Below are 20,773 nucleotides of genomic sequence, written 5' to 3' on the forward strand. Positions count from 1 at the left end.
TTTCATAATCGAGAAAAGCGCTTAAAATCGGAGCCGCGCCCGTAGACGAGCGCGCGGCTACTAAATTCCGAGGGATATTAAAAAGGCCCGCTAACGTTTACAGAAATACGAGCGCATTAGCGCCGTTCTCGAAATAGGAATTTGTCCGGTGGTTAAGTTGGCGCTAATGAAGTTTAATTCCGTACCAACCTCTCCTTCTCGCCCCGTACTTTTTTCTCGACCAGCGTATACTAATGGATACTAATGGATTTCTATTAATCCATTACAGTTACTAATAAATAATTAAAACTATAAGTAAATAATTTAAAAGTAATCGTTTTAAATGTACGTAAATTTTAATTGTCGCGTTACTTAGCCAACGTCGTCGATAATTAAATTGTTAGCGAAATACCGATAACAATGGATTAAATGATTTGGACAATACTATAGAAAGATATTTGTCCGCGTTGTAAGCGCTTTTAAGAATATATCGTACAAAAAGAAATGGAAACGGATGCAGGTAATGCGTAGTAAAACACACTTTTAAAAATATTATTAATTAATTAATTAATTAATTACCGAATTTTTGGGAAAGCGAGATATTTTTTAGCTCTTTCCGCTCCGCGTTTATTAATTAAGAAGACTTTTCTTCCCAAATCCGTAACGGACATTACTTTGCCCGCTACGGACGGTGAGCCGTAACGGGCCGAGCGACGTACGTTACGGAGACCGACGCGGTGGTTTGGCCGAACGTAGCCCGAAATATTAGGAATATACGGCCCCGAAAAATTCTTCGAGTTTTCCACCCGGATTCCAACGGAATGGCGGACTCGGGCCTTTACAAACCTTCGGCCTTCGACGGTGAGAGTACGAGCAATCTCCGACTTTTAGATGCGTACCTAAAAGCGTGTACGAAAGTCGAACAATATACAGTAGAGCGTCGATTATCCGAAAGAATCCCAGTCGGCAAATTTAAATTTTCGCCGGTGCTGTGGCGCCGCAATCTTTGGCTACGTCTCGGGCTACTCAAATATTTTACGTTTTTCATACTAAATTAACTTCTGAAGTATAATTTTTTATTGTTTTTATATTTTTCAATATATTTAATTTGTTTGTACAAAATAAAAAAATAATTTTTAACGATACAATAGTCTTCGTTAGGCTCAACATCGACGAAAATTCAAAGCGAAGCGACACGCAACGGAGAAAAATGTCAAGATGGGATAAATTAATATATTTTTTCGTACATAATCGGTTGTCCGAAACATCGATCTTCCGAACAACCCCAGTCCCCAATCGATTCGGATAATCGACGCTCTACTCTAGTTATATGTTAGGAACCATTGGAGTACCGTATTTAGTCAATATTTTACAGGGTAGAGGAATTCGTTTGTATCCGACGACGGAAGCGGAGAGGATGGGTTTTTGTCGACCGTAAGGTTTTAACTTTGATTTATTTTTCTCCGTCATTACAAAATTTGTGGAGATAACCGCGATATTATTATAGCGTTGCTTTTAGATGGCGTTTTTTATATCGGACGTCTTTCGTATTCCGACGACAATTTATATTTTTAATGCGTCGATGTACGAAACGAACTCGCATTCCGACGATCCTCGTTTCGAGTTCTACGGTCCGGGTGCGCGGCGCCGGTAGTTCGTGGCCGGCTGGCGGCTGCCGCGACGAATATTCATTAAACGCGATATTATAAATGGATACAACTGCGTGAAATTGGCCAATGATTTTAACTTCTGGTCCGATGACACGATTAACGGGATAGTTACCTCGATTTCTAACGATTAACGATGACGGGGAAAGGAGATGAAAAAGTATTGCCGATGTAACGCTCTTATTACGAGAAGGGTCGTTCGAGCGATTGCGAAAGGTAAAAGAAAAAACAGATTTTTATTCCAGAAGGAAACTTTTAGTTTCTTTTACGCCGAATCTTTTATCAAAAGATAATTTTTCGCAAAAGATTTTTTAATTACCTAAACCAAAATTAACAAATAGTACCGAGTTGTTTTCTCGGTCGACGATACCTTACGGCGGGGGAGCCCAGACTTTTGGGTGTAAGAGCCCTAGTTACCTACCCGAAAATATCTGGAGCCTCACCTAACGTTCTTGATATAAAAATTAAAAAAACATTTCGCAATCGTAATGTATTTATTTTGACAATTTATACATATTTATTACATTTTTTATAATTTACTCTTTTCTAGTTGGGGGTTTATGAATTTGTAATGTTCGTAATGAAATTTTAAAAAATAACAAATATTTTTTATTTATTAGTTACGCCGCGAGTAAGCTCTCGAAAAGCCGCCATCCGCAGTTTGGGCATCGTTGCGGAAATTACTAATTCCGATGATTTAAGAGTATTTAAAATATACTAAAGCGCGAGTTATCCGAAATTTTGCATTGCCTGTACTGTATTATCTTATTTTCGAAAGTTTTCGTAATGAAAATTTATTATTTTTTAACCCTCGCCGCCTTACGGACGCGAAGAGGGTTCTTTTTGGTAACCTTATGGAACCGAGGGGTGGTGGCTCGAAAAAGTTTGGAAATATTCTTAGGAAAACTGTTTTACGAACCCCACACTTTGTGTCCTTACCATACATTGCTTTCCACATTTTTTTTTTTTTTTTTTAGTCTTTCCACCTTGTGGGCGCTAAGAGGGCCTCTTAAAGCGGGCCCATTATGGGTTCGGCCAGGTCCGCAATGGGGCGACCGAGTGGCGAGGGACGGGGTCCGATATATCCGGACGGACCATTCCCGAAAAATTCCTGGGGATTTTTCGACCCGTGACGGATTCGATCCCGGGTTCACCAGAGCGGTAGGCCGCTACCTCGACCGCTCGGCCATCGAGCCGTAGGGGCGCCGATTTCGGTCGGACGGCCGAGTGACGAATGCGGTGAACCGGCTTCTTCCAGCGCGGCATCCGCTGCCCGGTGGAAAGATGGGGTAAATGCGGCACTTACTTCGATTAAAGTTGTTTTTATCTACTTATTTTATGATCAACCCTAATAGATTTATATAATGTTAAGTCCATATCACACCGTACTCGAAGCTGTTCGATATCCAGAATATTACCTAATACTCCGGGATCTTTTTATATTCTATCTGTTCCGGATATGACGGGCTCGGTCCCGCATCGTTCGGCCATTTCGATGGCTTTTTCCCCTTTCCGCGGACACTAAAAGGACTTTATAGCCAGCCCATTGTGGGACGACACTCGACATATCAGCCCCCAAAAATTTCTAAAAAAGACCCACCTAGATCCGATACCGGCTTGACACGGAGATAAGCTATTACCTTAGCCGCTGGGCCATTCGGCTTTGACGAAAATTTATTTGTTATATATGAGAATAAACGTTCATTTACTTAATCACGAAGAAGTTTTCATTTCCATCACTGATTATTTTTATATCTTTACTCGTAAAAACGAAAGGCAACATTTTTTATAAAGTAAACGATCCGTTTTATATTCTAAACGATTAAGGGAATGGCCGAGGCAGTTAAGAAATCCATCTATGGCAACGGAGCACTCGGAATTTTAGTGCCCGCGGGGCGAAGAGTTAAAAAATCTCCGGAATTTATATTAATGATTAAATTAATATTAAAATAATATATAAAAATGATCGACTCCTTCCGACCCGTGGGCACGAAGGGGCGTTTTTTTTAATGCCAATTATGGATTCGGCCAGGCGACCCGGAAACCGGGGATAAAACCCGACATATCCGGCATAAAATTTTCGTGGAGAGTGGCTGGCCCGAATTCGATTCCGGATCCTCCGAAGAGAGTTTGGCCGATGTCTTAACTGTTGCTTTAGTTACGAAACTACTCCGAAGATATTTTATTAAAAGCAGATTTATTAAATTTTTTAAGTTTCCGTCTGATTTGTAATTTTAAGTTTGGCCTCAATAAATTTTGAAACATTTTCTTTTTCTAATAGAATTTGAAGATTGTAATTTAACAGATATTTGTGAATTATTCCCATATCGAGATAATATCGATGACGACGAAGATCAAACCGAGAAATGTCGCGTAAGTTAAAAATAAGACGTTAAAATTTAATACAACTTATTTTTAAAAGTTAAGATAGAAAACTAAAACTTTGAGAGCGAACGTACGTTGGTCGACTAAGCGTTTTAATGGTGTTTTAGGGATGATCCCTAAAATATGCGTCGTCATCCCCGCTATTCTCCTCGCCCCGAAACCCGATAAACGTAACCAAAAATGTAGAATTTAATCGCCACGTTTATGTAAATACGAGTCGTGGGGTGCGGTGTACGGTGATGTAGAAGCGTGTGTAAATGTACCGTAGCGCGATGCGACGGCGGGTGTACGGATGACCCCTCCCCAATCTCGAAAAGCATCGCCGATAAAACTTTTTTAATTAGTAAAAATATATTAAAATTATTCTGTTCCGGGACTATTCAGTTTTTAAATACAATCATACCCGCGGAACGTCTCTCACGATTAACGTTTTCACAGAACAATTCTTCGTTTTTGATATTCAAACATTATACAATGTACGCATCTGTTAATACAACGTTTTCCGAACGATTTTCATATAAGAAAAGCGAATAGGGACGCGGACAACACCCGGAAAACTCCACGCGGCCAGGTGCCAACCCGCGACCGAACTCCCGGTGTTTAGAGAACAAAAACATTTGGTCGCCGCGGGCCGTCGTTAGTAACACCTAAATAGAGGCCAGTTTCCCATAAAAGACTTCCCGGAAGGTCTTTCCCCTCGGCGTATTCCGAATTTCCCCGCCAATCGCTCCCTAGCGCGAAGCGCGCGCGTAGGGGCCGCGTATCGAGGGTTCCAAATTTGGAAAAAATTTCCTCTTCGAAATTCTGTACGCATTATTAGTTTATAATGTAAAATTATGTAGAGGGTCCTAATCTTCCGTACTGTACCTAATCTGTCACTGTCGAATTTGATAGCGTCGCTCTGTATCGCAGCTTTTATTTAGTGGTTCGCTTCGCTGTATATAGTATACAATTGCAAAATACGTTACGCAATGTTGAAATATAAAATATTAAGTTATCGAGTATGGCTAATTAGTACTTTGTATTCCAAGTACAATTTTAATACTATATACATATTAATATTGAATTATTTGTCCCAATAAAGAATTTTAAAGTAAAAAAATAAACAATTTAATATTTAATTTAAAATATATACTCTGCCCCTCGAATCAGTAGTGACTCGCCCCTATACATCGTAGTTTTCTGCGAGCGATCGAATGGCGACGGTAATCTATCTAACTCGGTTCGGAGAAGACTTTCGAATCCAAGTAAAGTGACTTCCGGTCCAAACTCGGAAGGTCATACGTAGTTAATCCTGACTTCCTCCCCAAGCTTTCCATATTTGACCTCGGCTTTTGTCTATCCGGCTCCGTTCTCGAGATTAAGGAAGGACGGACAACGGATGCGCAGGGAATTTATAAGTCTACAATTTTTTCAAATGGTAGTCAAAAAATGGCTGATACTTGTATACCCGCAATCGGGAGACACGATACGCTTTTCTATTTCCTTCTTTTTGTAGCGCGTTTGGCTAATTCCGCGATATTCGGCCCCTCGAATAACGTCGTCTTTCCTCTTCTTTCTGGGCCGCAAAACCGACCAATATCGAACATCTTCAAACGATGTCGAGATTACCGCCTTCCGGAATACTTTTCGACGCAGTCGGCCATCTTGTAATTCAACCTTTCTCACAAAAAACAATAATTCTCGAGGACGTCTGCTGTTTTAGTGAATAAATCTCGACATTACCCGCTGGCGCGTGTTGTTTTCGTAAAAACTAAAATCTTTCGTGTAGAATATCTCCGTTGTATTTGACGTTATCGCATCATATTTTATGGACCAGTCGCTCGCAATTTGCGTTGCCGGATACAGCGAAAAACACATTTTTATCCAGTTTTGACGTACGTTGTTTTTGCAAAAAAAGGCCTCATATATTTTTAATTTAAAATACGATTGAAAGTCGCAGCCCGGCATTGTGACCGTGTCGCAATAAATAATTGCTCGTTATTATTTTTTGAGCCCGAAGACAAAACCGCAACGCGTAAAAGTCCTCGTGTGTGAAACCTTACAGAAACAAACCTTACATTTATTGCGATAGCAATAAAGACACGCGTACGTGACACAGTCTGTACATAGCATTGCTTTGTATGAGATTTCTAAATTGCGAATTTTTGAAATGTATCGTCGAATACTTCAAACTATTTGCGCTTAAATTAAATTAGACTAATTTGTAATATATATTGTAAAACTATAGGAATTGATAATTTCAGTTTATCCATTACAATACGTAATGGTTTAAATTTAGGAAACGAATCGGTTGAAATTAGTCATAAAAATTCGAACCAAAACCGACAGATCGGTTCATCTAATTGGCATCAGCTTGAATATATTTTATTCGTGGCAATGTCTCGCCGAATAAACGAACTCGAAGAAATCATTAAGTTTTTAATCAATTTTTCAGGATTCTAAGCAAACCGGCGAAGCAAAAAAATATATAAATACGAGAAATATATTTTCAACGGACATTACGAAGTGCGGCAGAATTCTGAAAATAATAAAAAATAACGAAAATGTAAATAATTTGAAAGGTATACGCTGTATTTACATATACAGTAGAGCGTCGTTTATCCGAAAGAATTCCAGTGGGCAAGTTTAAATTTTCGCTAGTGCTGTGGCGCTGCAATCTTTGGCTCTGTCTCGGGCTACTCAAATATTTTACGGTTTTGATAGTGAATTAACTTCTGAAGTATAATTTTTTAATTGTTTTTATATTTTTTAATATATTTATTTCGTTTGTACAAAATAAAGAAATAGTTTTTAACGATACAATAGCCACGATTGTTATTTTAAAAAGTTTTCGTTAGGCTTAACATGGACGAAAATTCAACGCGAAGCGACACGCAACGGAGAAAAATTTCAACACGGGATAGGTTAATATATTTTTTCGTACATAATCGGTTATCCGAAAAATAAGTTATACGAACAACCCCAGTCCCCAATTGATTCGGATAAACGACGCTCTACTGTATAAAGTTACTTATATTTTATGTTTATAAGCAGATTCTATCGTACATTTTATAATTTAATTAGATATAACCGAACGGCTTTATCGAGAATTTCTAGATATCTTAGAACTCGAGTGTCGTAAAACAATAGAAAGTACATCGGCCGAACTGCGGAAAGAAATCGAGAAATGGAAAACCGACGACGCGGACGAAGCTATTAAAAAACTTACGAGGGAACATAATAATTACGTCAAAAGACTGCAAAAGGAACATAAGAAGAAGTTACAGGTAAGTCCCGACTCAAACAATTCATTTTAGTACGGCAGAGGACGGAAAGGAACCGAACCGCCAACTTTCCAGTAGATAAGCCAGTTTGATCGCCAATTTTGTAAAAGTAAAGCGTACAAAATTTATTGGAATAAATTCTATTTTTAGCAAGAAGTTATTAAAATTGAAATCGGCACGAAACACGAACTAGAAGTTAGAGTAGAAGAGGAAAAGCGATCTTCGGAAAGACGGATAAGGGCCGCCATGGAAGAGGCCGCGGGACATTTCGAGTATCATTTAAAGACGGCGATTGGAGAAATACGAAAGGAAGAGAGAAAAATTAACGAGGAAAGATACGAAATAATCAAAAAGTAAGTACGGATGGCTTGGACGGTAAGGCTAAATATTAACGTGGTACGTAATTATCAGAGACTTGGAAAAGAAGCTGCGAGATAAGATTCGTACGTCCGCGGAATATAAAAAGAAATTACTCTGTCGAACCGAGCGGAGAATACGAAAAGAAACGGAAGAAAGAGTGCAGAAATGGAGAAAAGAGGAAGAACTGGAATCGCGATCGAAATTAAATCTTCAAAAAGAGAGATACGAAAGTCGCGTTAACAAATTGAGACGTAAATTACGCGGAATGGAAAGTGGGACGACGAATTTGACCCAGCGTCTTAAAGAAGCAATTATTGAAAGAACGGAAGCGGAAACGGAAATGGTCAAGACGAAAGAATATTTAGGACAATTTATTAAATTGGCAAACCAGACCCAAGCCGATTCTCTCGGTATTATTAACGTAACACCGACCGAGAGTGGCGGACCTACATAAATAGGAAACAATCCAGCTTATATTAATTTGTCTACGTAAAACGACGCTACTTATTTCTAGCGGAACAACTCGATCGCAATTCTTAGAATATTTTCTACTTAATATTCCAATAAATTTTAATGTTACCATTAGAGTAGAAGATATGTCGTATTTTAATGGCGAAAATTCATTTCCGCCATTATCGTTTTTTCGCCGGAAAGTATCTGGCAATTACAATAATTAGCGCCAGATGGCGACACCAGCGTTGGATTTATAAAAAATCACCACGCTAAAATAATTTTACCGCGCTTAAATTTAAAGCGAAAGCCATTCTAAAACGATTTAATATTCTTTAAATTTTAACTTTAAAAAATTAAAATATTTAAAATACATATTCGTACGAGAAGCTCTAATTAAAGTAAGTACAGGTAAAAAAACAGTTAATCGTTTATTTATTTAATGAATGTTATTAAGATAAATTGCTGGTCGGGATTTACGGCACGAACGCGAAACGACGCCCGAATATAAATGCTACGCGTAACTCATTTAAAACGCATTAATAATTTAATCCTGGCGAAAATATTAAATTCTCGTTAAAAACTATGAATTTACAAAATATTTATCGAAAAGTCGGAGCGTTATTATTCTACGCCAATTTATATTGTAAAAATAAGAAATATTTACTGTAATTTTGGCAAAGAAAATATTTTCTAACGCGGGGAAAAGAAGTACCGATAATCGATCGGGGTTTTGATTTCCTATAAAAATCGGGATCTGGCGGAAAAATGCCAATCTTCTTCTTCTCCGAAGGCCAGAAAATTGCTTAAGAATTTTTTAAAATATAATTCGATATTCGGAGTAATAAAAGAATATTATGGAAGCGCGAAGGGGTGAAACGCGATTCCTTTGTTCCTGCAATTTTAAATATATTTCCTCCCAACCGGCCATTCTTTTTATTGTCAAAATATATATTTTTTCAAAACGTAAAAGCCGTATAATTCGAATATTTATAGGCTATTTCCGGTAAAGATAATATTTTTACAGTTATGTTTAAAATAAAAACTAAATAGAGTTGGCGAGTTTCCGAAATAGAAAAATAAACAGAATATTTCTGCTACTTAAAATCGCGATTAAATGTCTGCCGCTGTATATTAAATGCAATTTTAAACCATTAGTATGTTAATGTAGAAAGTTTTAATTATTTTATAACCGAGAGCGGAATTAAACGTAAAATCCTTTTAAAAATACAAAAGAGCTATTTTATATTATGCATTATAGCCAAGAAACTTTATACCTTTCGTAATATACCGTAACCGGATTTATTTAGAATTTATTTCCATTTTGATCCTATATATAATTGCCCGTAATTACGCGCCACCGCTAAATGTTTACTTTAAATTTTAAATTGTTTAAAAATCCTTCCTTATATTACGTATAAAAATTTTAAATATATTCGCCACTACTTTTAAAAAATATATACATTTTTAGCGCCGTAATAATATAAATATACGTACGTATTATATTATAGATTACACGCCCGATATGTGTACGTACGTACGTATGTACTGGGCGTGTAATCTATAAATCGTCTTCCACCTTTGGATTATTTCTTAGAATACAAAACTTTCACTCTCGACAATTTTATTTATTTAATTAGCATTTTAATTGGCGGATGTCGACGAACTAATAGTAATTTTAGCCATTGTGACCGTCGGGACGCGTATAAGTCGCCGACAATTATCCGAGAAAATAACACGGGCGAAAAATAAAGGTTTTTATAAAAGAAATCGACGGTCACGTGAGGCGAAATAACGAGTTCTACAGGTATTACGTCACGTCACACTTGTTTTACAAAGCTCGCATCGATCTGTAGAACAGACTAAACGTAGGGGCGCGTACAGTACCGTACAAACGACAGCTATAAAATGAGCCGCATGTCCAGCAGAGAGAGACTTGACATGGACAACGAAAGAGGTACGTCGAAGGGGCTGAGCTTTAAGCAGAGGAAAGGTTGTTTTATAGAACGATGGGTGATCGGATTGTTAGCGTTGTTAGCGGTTTGTGTCGCCGTCGCCGTCGGATTACTAGTCGGATATTTGGGTCCCTGTTCCGAAAATTCTCCCCGAGATTTGACTTACATCGACAGACTGGAAGATCCTAAAGCGGAGAAACTTAATAATGCATCTTCCTTGTACGTTATGCTTCCTCGTAGTATCGTGCCGGAACACTACGTCGTCGAACTGAAACCTTACATATTTCCTCCCAACTTTACTTTCGACGGAAAGGTTTCTATAAATATTAAATGTTTGGAAGACACCGATAACATAACTCTGCACATCAATGACATCGAGGTACGTAACGACACCGTTAAACTGGAAGGCGAAAGCGATTTGCCGGATATCAGAAATTTCGACAGGGACGACAAAAGGCAGTTTTTTATAATTAAATTAGATCGACCGTTAAAAAGTGGCAAAAAGTACACGATTTCTATGAAGTTCCGCGGAAATCTAAACGATCAACTAGCTGGATTTTATAGAAGTTCCTACGAAACTTCCGCCGGAGAGAAAAGGTAATCGATCGAAATCCATTCCGAATTTTAAATATCGATTATAGCAATTTCTATTTAAATTTCTATCGTCGGAAACTAACGACGAGACTCGGAATAACGCGGAAACGTACTGTACGGTACAAACTGGTTTACCGCGACCTTGATTGCCGATTGTGTGCCGGCCGTTCGCAGAATTACACTATTCCTAGACGGTAGTCCTACTTGATTTTCGTGTTTCGACTAAATCTTTCTCCGGATGCGGATGCCGCGCTCGCGACCCTACTAAAAAGTTACATCCTAACCTCGTTCGTCAAAGCGTGAAATTCTTTTTGCCGTACATTTGGTTCGAACTCGTAAATTAGCCGGAAAAAAAGCGCCTCGAAGAATGCGGATTAACAAGAATACGCTTAAAATTTGCGAGTATAACCCGATTTTGAAGCCAACCATTAACTATTGACGCTTAAAACGGTTCTCGTTTCGATACACCGCGTGACTTTAACCATCGAGCTAAACGACGATTCTATATATAATCTACCTATATAATTTTTTCACCCTTTCCTCCGACATTAGCTAAGTTAAATTGGTTTTACGCTAAACAATTTACGCGCGAAAACTATTTTTCTGAGTACAAATGTACTTCTTAAAATGACATTAACTGTACTTACGACACATTTTATATCGCGCGATATTATCCTACGTCGATTATATAAAGGAACGTTGTGAAACAATTAAGAAAATAAAATCTGCGATAAATTGAATCCGGCATTCTACTAATATGGCTAAAACTAGCCAAGTCGCCTTATTTTGCAATTGATAAATGGCACGAAAATAGGTTACGGCACTAGTAAAAATAACAATAGAGTATTTTCGCTGGATAAATTCTGGCATAAAATATCAAAAACCATCGCAGAATATTTAAACGAAAGTATTTAAGTAAAATCTTTATAATAAACTAATAAATAAAAAAAAGCGCGAGCTAGTTATAGGGCCTACATTAAATCGCATTTTCGAGTAAAACCGGGTGAACTACTTTTATATCTTTCGCCCGGAGTGGCAATCTTAGCCTATTTTTTTTATTTTAAAGAAAATAAATACGCGATAACAAACTATCGGTAGCACCATCTCCGTCATTTACATAATTATAAATATATATATATTTTTTTAATTAAAATTTTCCTAGCTCGTTGGAAAAGATAACCGAAACCGCGCGAGATGTAAATTCTTATTAGTCAATTAATTAAAAATAATGGAACGCGACACATCTGCCTACTATAAATAGTGGATTTTGCTTATAAAGATGGAACGTGTTGGAAGCGCAGTTTCTGGGATAACGTTTCGTTTAAGCATTTGGCGGGTATCGCCTAATCGAGTTACTTCCATCGTAAGCCATGTTAGGAATGTTATCCGCGCGGTATTCGTTCGAGCGATTAACGTTTAAAATTACGGGCAAATATGCAGGAAAGAAGAACAATAGAAAATATATTCGATCGTTTCCTAATGTAAAATTGAGACGTCGACGACGTAAGTTAAAATAAGGCCGAGTGCGTCGTTATCTCGATTGTTCGTTTATAACAAGGTCGCGCGGATGGGTGGTTGGGAAATATATTTCGATTTAAAATACATGTAAAAGAAAGCGCCCGTTACATTCGCGATACGTCTCGTTTACGCGTTAATTCGGGAAGAAACATCGAGATGACGATGCGCATAAAACGACAAATACAATAGAGTAGGACGAACTTAAATGCAGTGTCAGGGAAAATAAACGGAGTTTCGTAACAAAAAGTAATTTCCTGCGAGGCTGATGAGGCTCGGCGGTTGCCGCAATATTTTAATGATAATATTAAATTAAATTACGCGCTTTCTTAACCCGATTTTTTTTCCTTAAAACCCGTAGTAATTTTGTTAGGCGTCCGCTTTTTACGGTTCGAGAAAAATACCTTAATTAATTAATATATTTTAGAAAATGTTGTGGCTAAAGGCCGCTATTCGTCGCTCAGTTTAAAAAAAAGCCAACGGTCTTAGTATTTTTTCATATCGACGCTGGTCTAATAAAAAAAAGTCCGACGCTTCCTGTTCTAAATGTTAGTTACGTAAGAAGAAGATGGCATTGATTTATATTCGATATTTATTTTTTAAAAACATTATTCATTATTTATACGCATTTAAATCGCTTCCGAAATGCGTGAAAGTTGTCTTTGCGTAGGTGTGTGCGCGCGCGCGTATATACATTGAATTTTTAAATTTATTCATATTTTAATACTTAATAAACAAATTACTTTAACGGTAGTACTAAGCGTCGAACCGTTATAACATCTATATTATCTCGATTATTAAAAAAATGTAGATATTTGTAAATTATATTTCGATTAAAAATTAGATTATAGATTATTAATTCGTCGAATAGAGAAAAATTTTTCGTNTTTTATATTTTTCAATATATTTAATTTGTTTGTACAAAATAAAAAAATAATTTTTAACGATACAATAGTCTTCGTTAGGCTCAACATCGACGAAAATTCAAAGCGAAGCGACACGCAACGGAGAAAAATGTCAAGATGGGATAAATTAATATATTTTTTCGTACATAATCGGTTGTCCGAAACATCGATCTTCCGAACAACCCCAGTCCCCAATCGATTCGGATAATCGACGCTCTACTCTAGTTATATGTTAGGAACCATTGGAGTACCGTATTTAGTCAATATTTTACAGGGTAGAGGAATTCGTTTGTATCCGACGACGGAAGCGGAGAGGATGGGTTTTTGTCGACCGTAAGGTTTTAACTTTGATTTATTTTTCTCCGTCATTACAAAATTTGTGGAGATAACCGCGATATTATTATAGCGTTGCTTTTAGATGGCGTTTTTTATATCGGACGTCTTTCGTATTCCGACGACAATTTATATTTTTAATGCGTCGATGTACGAAACGAACTCGCATTCCGACGATCCTCGTTTCGAGTTCTACGGTCCGGGTGCGCGGCGCCGGTAGTTCGTGGCCGGCTGGCGGCTGCCGCGACGAATATTCATTAAACGCGATATTATAAATGGATACAACTGCGTGAAATTGGCCAATGATTTTAACTTCTGGTCCGATGACACGATTAACGGGATAGTTACCTCGATTTCTAACGATTAACGATGACGGGGAAAGGAGATGAAAAAGTATTGCCGATGTAACGCTCGAACGACCTCTTATTACGAGAAGCGATTGCGAAAGGTAAAAGAAAAAACAGATTTTTATTCCAGAAGGAAACTTTTAGTTTCTTTTACGCCGAATCTTTTATCAAAAGATAATTTTTCGCAAAAGATTTTTTAATTACCTAAACCAAAATTAACAAATAGTACCGAGTTGTTTTCTCGGTCGACGATACCTTACGGCGGGGGAGCCCAGACTTTTGGGTGTAAGAGCCCTAGTTACCTACCCGAAAATATCTGCAGCCTCACCTAACGTTCTTGATATAAAAATTAAAAAAACATTTCGCAATCGTAATGTATTTATTTTGACAATTTATACATATTTATTACATTTTTTATAATTTACTCTTTTCTAGTTGGGGGTTTATGAATTTGTAATGTTCGTAATGAAATTTTAAAAAATAACAAATATTTTTTATTTATTAGTTACGCCGCGAGTAAGCTCTCGAAAAGCCGCCATCCGCAGTTTGGGCATCGTTGCGGAAATTACTAATTCCGATGATTTAAGAGTATTTAAAATATACTAAAGCGCGAGTTATCCGAAATTTTGCATTGCCTGTACTGTATTATCTTATTTTCGAAAGTTTTCGTAATGAAAATTTATTATTTTTTAACCCTCGCCGCCTTACGGACGCGAAGAGGGTTCTTTTTGGTAACCTTATGGAACCGAGGGGTGGTGGCTCGAAAAAGTTTGGAAATATTCTTAGGAAAACTGTTTTACGAACCCCACACTTTGTGTCCTTACCATACATTGCTTTCCACATTTTTTTTTTTTTTTTTTAGTCTTTCCACCTTGTGGGCGCTAAGAGGGCCTCTTAAAGCGGGCCCATTATGGGTTCGGCCAGGTCCGCAATGGGGCGACCGAGTGGCGAGGGACGGGGTCCGATATATCCGGACGGACCATTCCCGAAAAATTCCTGGGGATTTTTCGACCCGTGACGGATTCGATCCCGGGTTCACCAGAGCGGTAGGCCGCTACCTCGACCGCTCGGCCATCGAGCCGTAGGGGCGCCGATTTCGGTCGGACGGCCGAGTGACGAATGCGGTGAACCGGCTTCTTCCAGCGCGGCATCCGCTGCCCGGTGGAAAGATGGGGTAAATGCGGCACTTACTTCGATTAAAGTTGTTTTTATCTACTTATTTTATGATCAACCCTAATAGATTTATATAATGTTAAGTCCATATCACACCGTACTCGAAGCTGTTCGATATCCAGAATATTACCTAATACTCCGGGATCTTTTTATATTCTATCTGTTCCGGATATGACGGGCTCGGTCCCGCATCGTTCGGCCATTTCGATGGCTTTTTCCCCTTTCCGCGGACACTAAAAGGACTTTATAGCCAGCCCATTGTGGGACGACACTCGACATATCAGCCCCCAAAAATTTCTAAAAAAGACCCACCTAGATCCGATACCGGCTTGACACGGAGATAAGCTATTACCTTAGCCGCTGGGCCATTCGGCTTTGACGAAAATTTATTTGTTATATATGAGAATAAACGTTCATTTACTTAATCACGAAGAAGTTTTCATTTCCATCACTGATTATTTTTATATCTTTACTCGTAAAAACGAAAGGCAACATTTTTTATAAAGTAAACGATCCGTTTTATATTCTAAACGATTAAGGGAATGGCCGAGGCAGTTAAGAAATCCATCTATGGCAACGGAGCACTCGGAATTTTAGTGCCCGCGGGGCGAAGAGTTAAAAAATCTCCGGAATTTATATTAATGATTAAATTAATATTAAAATAATATATAAAAATGATCGACTCCTTCCGACCCGTGGGCACGAAGGGGCGTTTTTTTTAATGCCAATTATGGATTCGGCCAGGCGACCCGGAAACCGGGGATAAAACCCGACATATCCGGCATAAAATTTTCGTGGAGAGTGGCTGGCCCGAATTCGATTCCGGATCCTCCGAAGAGAGTTTGGCCGATGTCTTAACTGTTGCTTTAGTTACGAAACTACTCCGAAGATATTTTATTAAAAGCAGATTTATTAAATTTTTTAAGTTTCCGTCTGATTTGTAATTTTAAGTTTGGCCTCAATAAATTTTGAAACATTTTCTTTTTCTAATAGAATTTGAAGATTGTAATTTAACAGATATTTGTGAATTATTCCCATATCGAGATAATATCGATGACGACGAAGATCAAACCGAGAAATGTCGCGTAAGTTAAAAATAAGACGTTAAAATTTAATACAACTTATTTTTAAAAGTTAAGATAGAAAACTAAAACTTTGAGAGCGAACGTACGTTGGTCGACTAAGCGTTTTAATGGTGTTTTAGGGATGATCCCTAAAATATGCGTCGTCATCCCCGCTATTCTCCTCGCCCCGAAACCCGATAAACGTAACCAAAAATGTAGAATTTAATCGCCACGTTTATGTAAATACGAGTCGTGGGGTGCGGTGTACGGTGATGTAGAAGCGTGTGTAAATGTACCGTAGCGCGATGCGACGGCGGGTGTACGGATGACCCCTCCCCAATCTCGAAAAGCATCGCCGATAAAACTTTTTTAATTAGTAAAAATATATTAAAATTATTCTGTTCCGGGACTATTCAGTTTTTAAATACAATCATACCCGCGGAACGTCTCTCACGATTAACGTTTTCACAGAACAATTCTTCGTTTTTGATATTCAAACATTATACAATGTACGCATCTGTTAATACAACGTTTTCCGAACGATTTTCATATAAGAAAAGCGAATAGGGACGCGGACAACACCCGGAAAACTCCACGCGGCCAGGTGCCAACCCGCGACCGAACTCCCGGTGTTTAGAGAACAAAAACATTTGGTCGCCGCGGGCCGTCGTTAGTAACACCTAAATAGAGGCCAGTTTCCCATAAAAGACTTCCCGGAAGGTCTTTCCCCTCGGCGTATTCCGAATTTCCCCGCCAATCGCTCCCTAGCGCGAAGCGCGCGCGTAGGGGCCGCGTATCGAGGGTTCCAAATTTGGAAAAAATTTCCTCTTCGAAATTCTGTACGCATTATTAGTTTATAATGTAAAATTATGTAGAGGGTCCTAATCTTCCGTACTGTACCTAATCTGTCACTGTCGAATTTGATAGCGTCGCTCTGTATCGCAGCTTTTATTTAGTGGTTCGCTTCGCTGTATATAGTATACAATTGCAAAATACGTTACGCAATGTTGAAATATAAAATATTAAGTTATCGAGTATGGCTAATTAGTACTTTGTATTCCAAGTACAATTTTAATACTATATACATATTAATATTGAATTATTTGTTCCAATAAAGAATTTTAAAGTAAAAAAATAAACAATTTAATATTTAATTTAAAATATATACTCTGCCCCTCGAATCAGTAGTGACTCGCCCCTATACATCGTAGTTTTCTGCGAGCGATCGAATGGCGACGGTAATCTATCTAACTCGGTTCGGAGAAGACTTTCGAATCCAAGTAAAGTGACTTCCGGTCCAAACTCGGAAGGTCATACGTAGTTAATCCTGACTTCCTCCCCAAGCTTTCCATATTTGACCTCGGCTTTTGTCTATCCGGCTCCGTTCTCGAGATTAAGGAAGGACGGACAACGGATGCGCAGGGAATTTATAAGTCTACAATTTTTTCAAATGGTAGTCAAAAAATGGCTGATACTTGTATACCCGCAATCGGGAGACACGATACGCTTTTCTATTTCCTTCTTTTTGTAGCGCGTTTGGCTAATTCCGCGATATTCGGCCCCTCGAATAACGTCGTCTTTCCTCTTCTTTCTGGGCCGCAAAACCGACCAATATCGAACATCTTCAAACGATGTCGAGATTACCGCCTTCCGGAATACTTTTCGACGCAGTCGGCCATCTTGTAATTCAACCTTTCTCACAAAAAACAATAATTCTCGAGGACGTCTGCTGTTTTAGTGAATAAATCTCGACATTACCCGCTGGCGCGTGTTGTTTTCGTAAAAACTAAAATCTTTCGTGTAGAATATCTCCGTTGGTATTTGACGTTATCGCATCATATTTTATGGACCAGTCGCTCGCAATTTGCGTTGCCGGATACAGCGAAAAACACATTTTTATCCAGTTTTGACGTACGTTGTTTTTGCAAAAAAAGGCCTCATATATTTTTAATTTAAAATACGATTGAAAGTCGCAGCCCGGCATTGTGACCGTGTCGCAATAAATAATTGCTCGTTATTATTTTTTGAGCCCGAAGACAAAACCGCAACGCGTAAAAGTCCTCGTGTGTGAAACCTTACAGAAACAAACCTTACATTTATTGCAATAGCAATAAAGACACGCGTACGTGACACAGTCTGTACATAGCATTGCTTTGTATGAGATTTCTAAATTGCGAATTTTTGAAATGTATCGTCGAATACTTCAAACTATTTGCGCTTAAATTAAATTAGACTAATTTGTAATATATATTGTAAAACTATAGGAATTGATAATTTCAGTTTATCCATTACAATACGTAATGGTTTAAATTTAGGAAACGAATCGGTTGAAATTAGTCATAAAAATTCGAACCAAAACCGACAGATCGGTTCATCTAATTGGCATCAGCTTGAATATATTTTATTCGTGGCAATGTCTCGCCGAATAAACGAACTCGAAGAAATCATTAAGTTTTTAATCAATTTTTCAGGATTCTAAGCAAACCGGCGAAGCAAAAAAATATATAAATACGAGAAATATATTTTCAACGGACATTACGAAGTGCGGCAGAATTCTGAAAATAATAAAAAATAACGAAAATGTAAATAATTTGAAAGGTATACGCTGTATTTACATATACAGTAGAGCGTCGTTTATCCGAAAGAATTCCAGTGGGCAAGTTTAAATTTTCGCTAGTGCTGTGGCGCTGCAATCTTTGGCTCTGTCTCGGGCTACTCAAATATTTTACGGTTTTGATAGTGAATTAACTTCTGAAGTATAATTTTTTAATTGTTTTTATATTTTTTAATATATTTATTTCGTTTGTACAAAATAAAGAAATAGTTTTTAACGATACAATAGCCACGATTGTTATTTTAAAAAGTTTTCGTTAGGCTTAACATGGACGAAAATTCAACGCGAAGCGACACGCAACGGAGAAAAATTTCAACACGGGATAGGTTAATATATTTTTTCGTACATAATCGGTTATCCGAAAAATAAGTTATACGAACAACCCCAGTCCCCAATTGATTCGGATAAACGACGCTCTACTGTATAAAGTTACTTATATTTTATGTTTATAAGCAGATTCTATCGTACATTTTATAATTTAATTAGATATAACCGAACGGCTTTATCGAGAATTTCTAGATATCTTAGAACTCGAGTGTCGTAAAACAATAGAAAGTACATCGGCCGAACTGCGGAAAGAAATCGAGAAATGGAAAACCGACGACGCGGACGAAGCTATTAAAAAACTTACGAGGGAACATAATAATTACGTCAAAAGACTGCAAAAGGAACATAAGAAGAAGTTACAGGTAAGTCCCGACTCAAACAATTCATTTTAGTACGGCAGAGGACGGAAAGGAACCAACCGCCAACTTTCCAGTAGATAAGCCAGTTTGATCGCCAATTTTGTAAAAGTAAAGCGTACAAAATTTATTGGAATAAATTCTATTTTTAGCAAGAAGTTATTAAAATTGAAATCGGCACGAAACACGAACTAGAAGTTAGAGTAGAAGAGGAAAAGCGATCTTCGGAAAGACGGATAAGGGCCGCCATGGAAGAGGCCGCGGGACATTTCGAGTATCATTTAAAGACGGCGATTGGAGAAATACGAAAGGAAGAGAGAAAAATTAACGAGGAAAGATACGAAATAATCAAAAAGTAAGTACGGATGGCTTGGACGGTAAGGCTAAATATTAACGTGGTACGTAATTATCAGAGACTTGGAAAAGAAGCTGCGAGATAAGATTCGTACGTCCGCGGAATATAAAAAGAAATTACTCTGTCGAACCGAGCGGAGAATACGAAAAGAAACGGAAGAAAGAGTGCAGAAATGGAGAAAAGAGGAAGAACTGGAATCGCGATCGAAATTAAATCTTCAAAAAGAGAGATACGAAAGTCGCGTTAACAAATTGAGACGTAAATTACGCGGAATGGAAAGTGGGACGACGAATTTGACCCAGCGTCTTAAAGAAGCAATTATTGAAAGAACGGAAGCGGAAACGGAAATGGTCAAGACGAAAGAATATTTAGGACAATTTATTAAATTGGCAAACCAGACCCAAGCCGATTCTCTCGGTATTATTAACGTAACACCGACCGAGAGTGGCGGACCTACATAAATAGGAAACAATCCAGCTTATATTAATTTGTCTACGTAAAACGACGCTACTTATTTCTAGCGGAACAACTCGATCGCAATTCTTAGAATATTTTCTACTTAATATTCCAATAAATTTTAATGTTACCATTAGAGTAGAAGATATGTCGTATTTTAATGGCGAAAATTCATTTCCGCCATTATCGTTTTTTCGCCGGAAAGTATCTGGCAATTACAATAATTAGCGCCAGATGGCGACACCAGCGTTGGATTTATAAAAAATCACCACGCTAAAATAATTTTACCGCGCTTAAATTTAAAGCGAAAGCCATTCTAAAACGATTTAATATTCTTTAAATTTTAACTTTAAAAAATTAAAATATTTAAAATACATATTCGTACGAGAAGCTCTAATTAAAGTAAGTACAGGTAAAAAAACAGTTAATCGTTTATTTATTTAATGAATGTTATTAAGATAAATTGCTGGTCGGGATTTATGGCACGAACGCGAAACGACGCCCGAATATAAATGCTACGCGTAACTCATTTAAAACGCATTAATAATTTAATCCTGGCGAAAATATTAAATTCTCGTTAAAAACTATGAATTTACAAAATATTTATCGAAAAGTCGGAGCGTTATTATTCTACGCCAATTTATATTGTAAAAATAAGAAATATTTACTGTA

At 37.7% G+C, this 20,773-nt stretch overlaps 3 protein-coding genes across 3 annotated transcripts in view; 2 read left to right on the forward strand and 1 right to left on the reverse strand.

Annotated features, from left to right (window-relative positions):
- LOC111623823 (signal peptidase complex catalytic subunit SEC11A) overlaps positions 1 to 20,773 on the reverse strand; it is a 71,893-nt gene that overhangs the window by 32,888 nt on the left and 18,232 nt on the right. The gene's annotated exons all lie outside the window — the stretch shown is intronic.
- Positions 176 to 8,641, forward strand: LOC111623822 (M protein, serotype 2.1-like). Its single transcript, XM_023366530.1, has 6 exons — positions 176 to 499; positions 3,928 to 4,019; positions 6,469 to 6,595; positions 7,098 to 7,300; positions 7,448 to 7,650; positions 7,709 to 8,641. Exons 1-6 carry the CDS (start codon positions 484 to 486, stop codon positions 8,109 to 8,111), a joined length of 1,044 nt encoding a protein of 347 aa, XP_023222298.1. The 5' UTR covers positions 176 to 483; the 3' UTR covers positions 8,112 to 8,641.
- LOC111623802 (myosin-J heavy chain-like) lies at positions 10,016 to 20,481 on the forward strand. The gene is made up of 7 exons (XM_023366502.1): positions 10,016 to 10,659; positions 14,262 to 14,272; positions 15,923 to 16,014; positions 18,465 to 18,591; positions 19,094 to 19,296; positions 19,443 to 19,645; positions 19,704 to 20,481. The coding sequence occupies exons 1-7, from the start codon at positions 10,016 to 10,018 to the stop codon at positions 20,104 to 20,106; spliced, it is 1,683 nt and encodes a 560-aa protein (XP_023222270.1). The 3' UTR covers positions 20,107 to 20,481.

Source organism: Centruroides sculpturatus, unplaced genomic scaffold (genome assembly GCF_000671375.1).
Source record: "Centruroides sculpturatus isolate CEXI.00-Female unplaced genomic scaffold, Cexi_2.0 scaffold162, whole genome shotgun sequence".
Classification (NCBI taxonomy): domain Eukaryota; kingdom Metazoa; phylum Arthropoda; class Arachnida; order Scorpiones; family Buthidae; genus Centruroides; species Centruroides sculpturatus.

Bases quoted from the DNA above. Each gene is read 5' to 3' on its own strand.
- LOC111623822 (XM_023366530.1), top strand. The intron at 6,596-7,097 runs GTATACGCTGTA...TAATTTAATTAG, and splicing joins AAATGTAAATAATTTGAAAG to ATATAACCGAACGGCTTTAT. The intron at 7,651-7,708 runs GTAAGTACGGAT...CGTAATTATCAG, and splicing joins AGATACGAAATAATCAAAAA to AGACTTGGAAAAGAAGCTGC.
- LOC111623802 (XM_023366502.1), top strand. From the start codon at position 10,016: ATGAGCCGCATGTCCAGCAGAGAGAGACTTGACATGGACAACGAAAGA. The intron at 18,592-19,093 runs GTATACGCTGTA...TAATTTAATTAG, and splicing joins AAATGTAAATAATTTGAAAG to ATATAACCGAACGGCTTTAT. The intron at 19,297-19,442 runs GTAAGTCCCGAC...TTCTATTTTTAG, and splicing joins AACATAAGAAGAAGTTACAG to CAAGAAGTTATTAAAATTGA.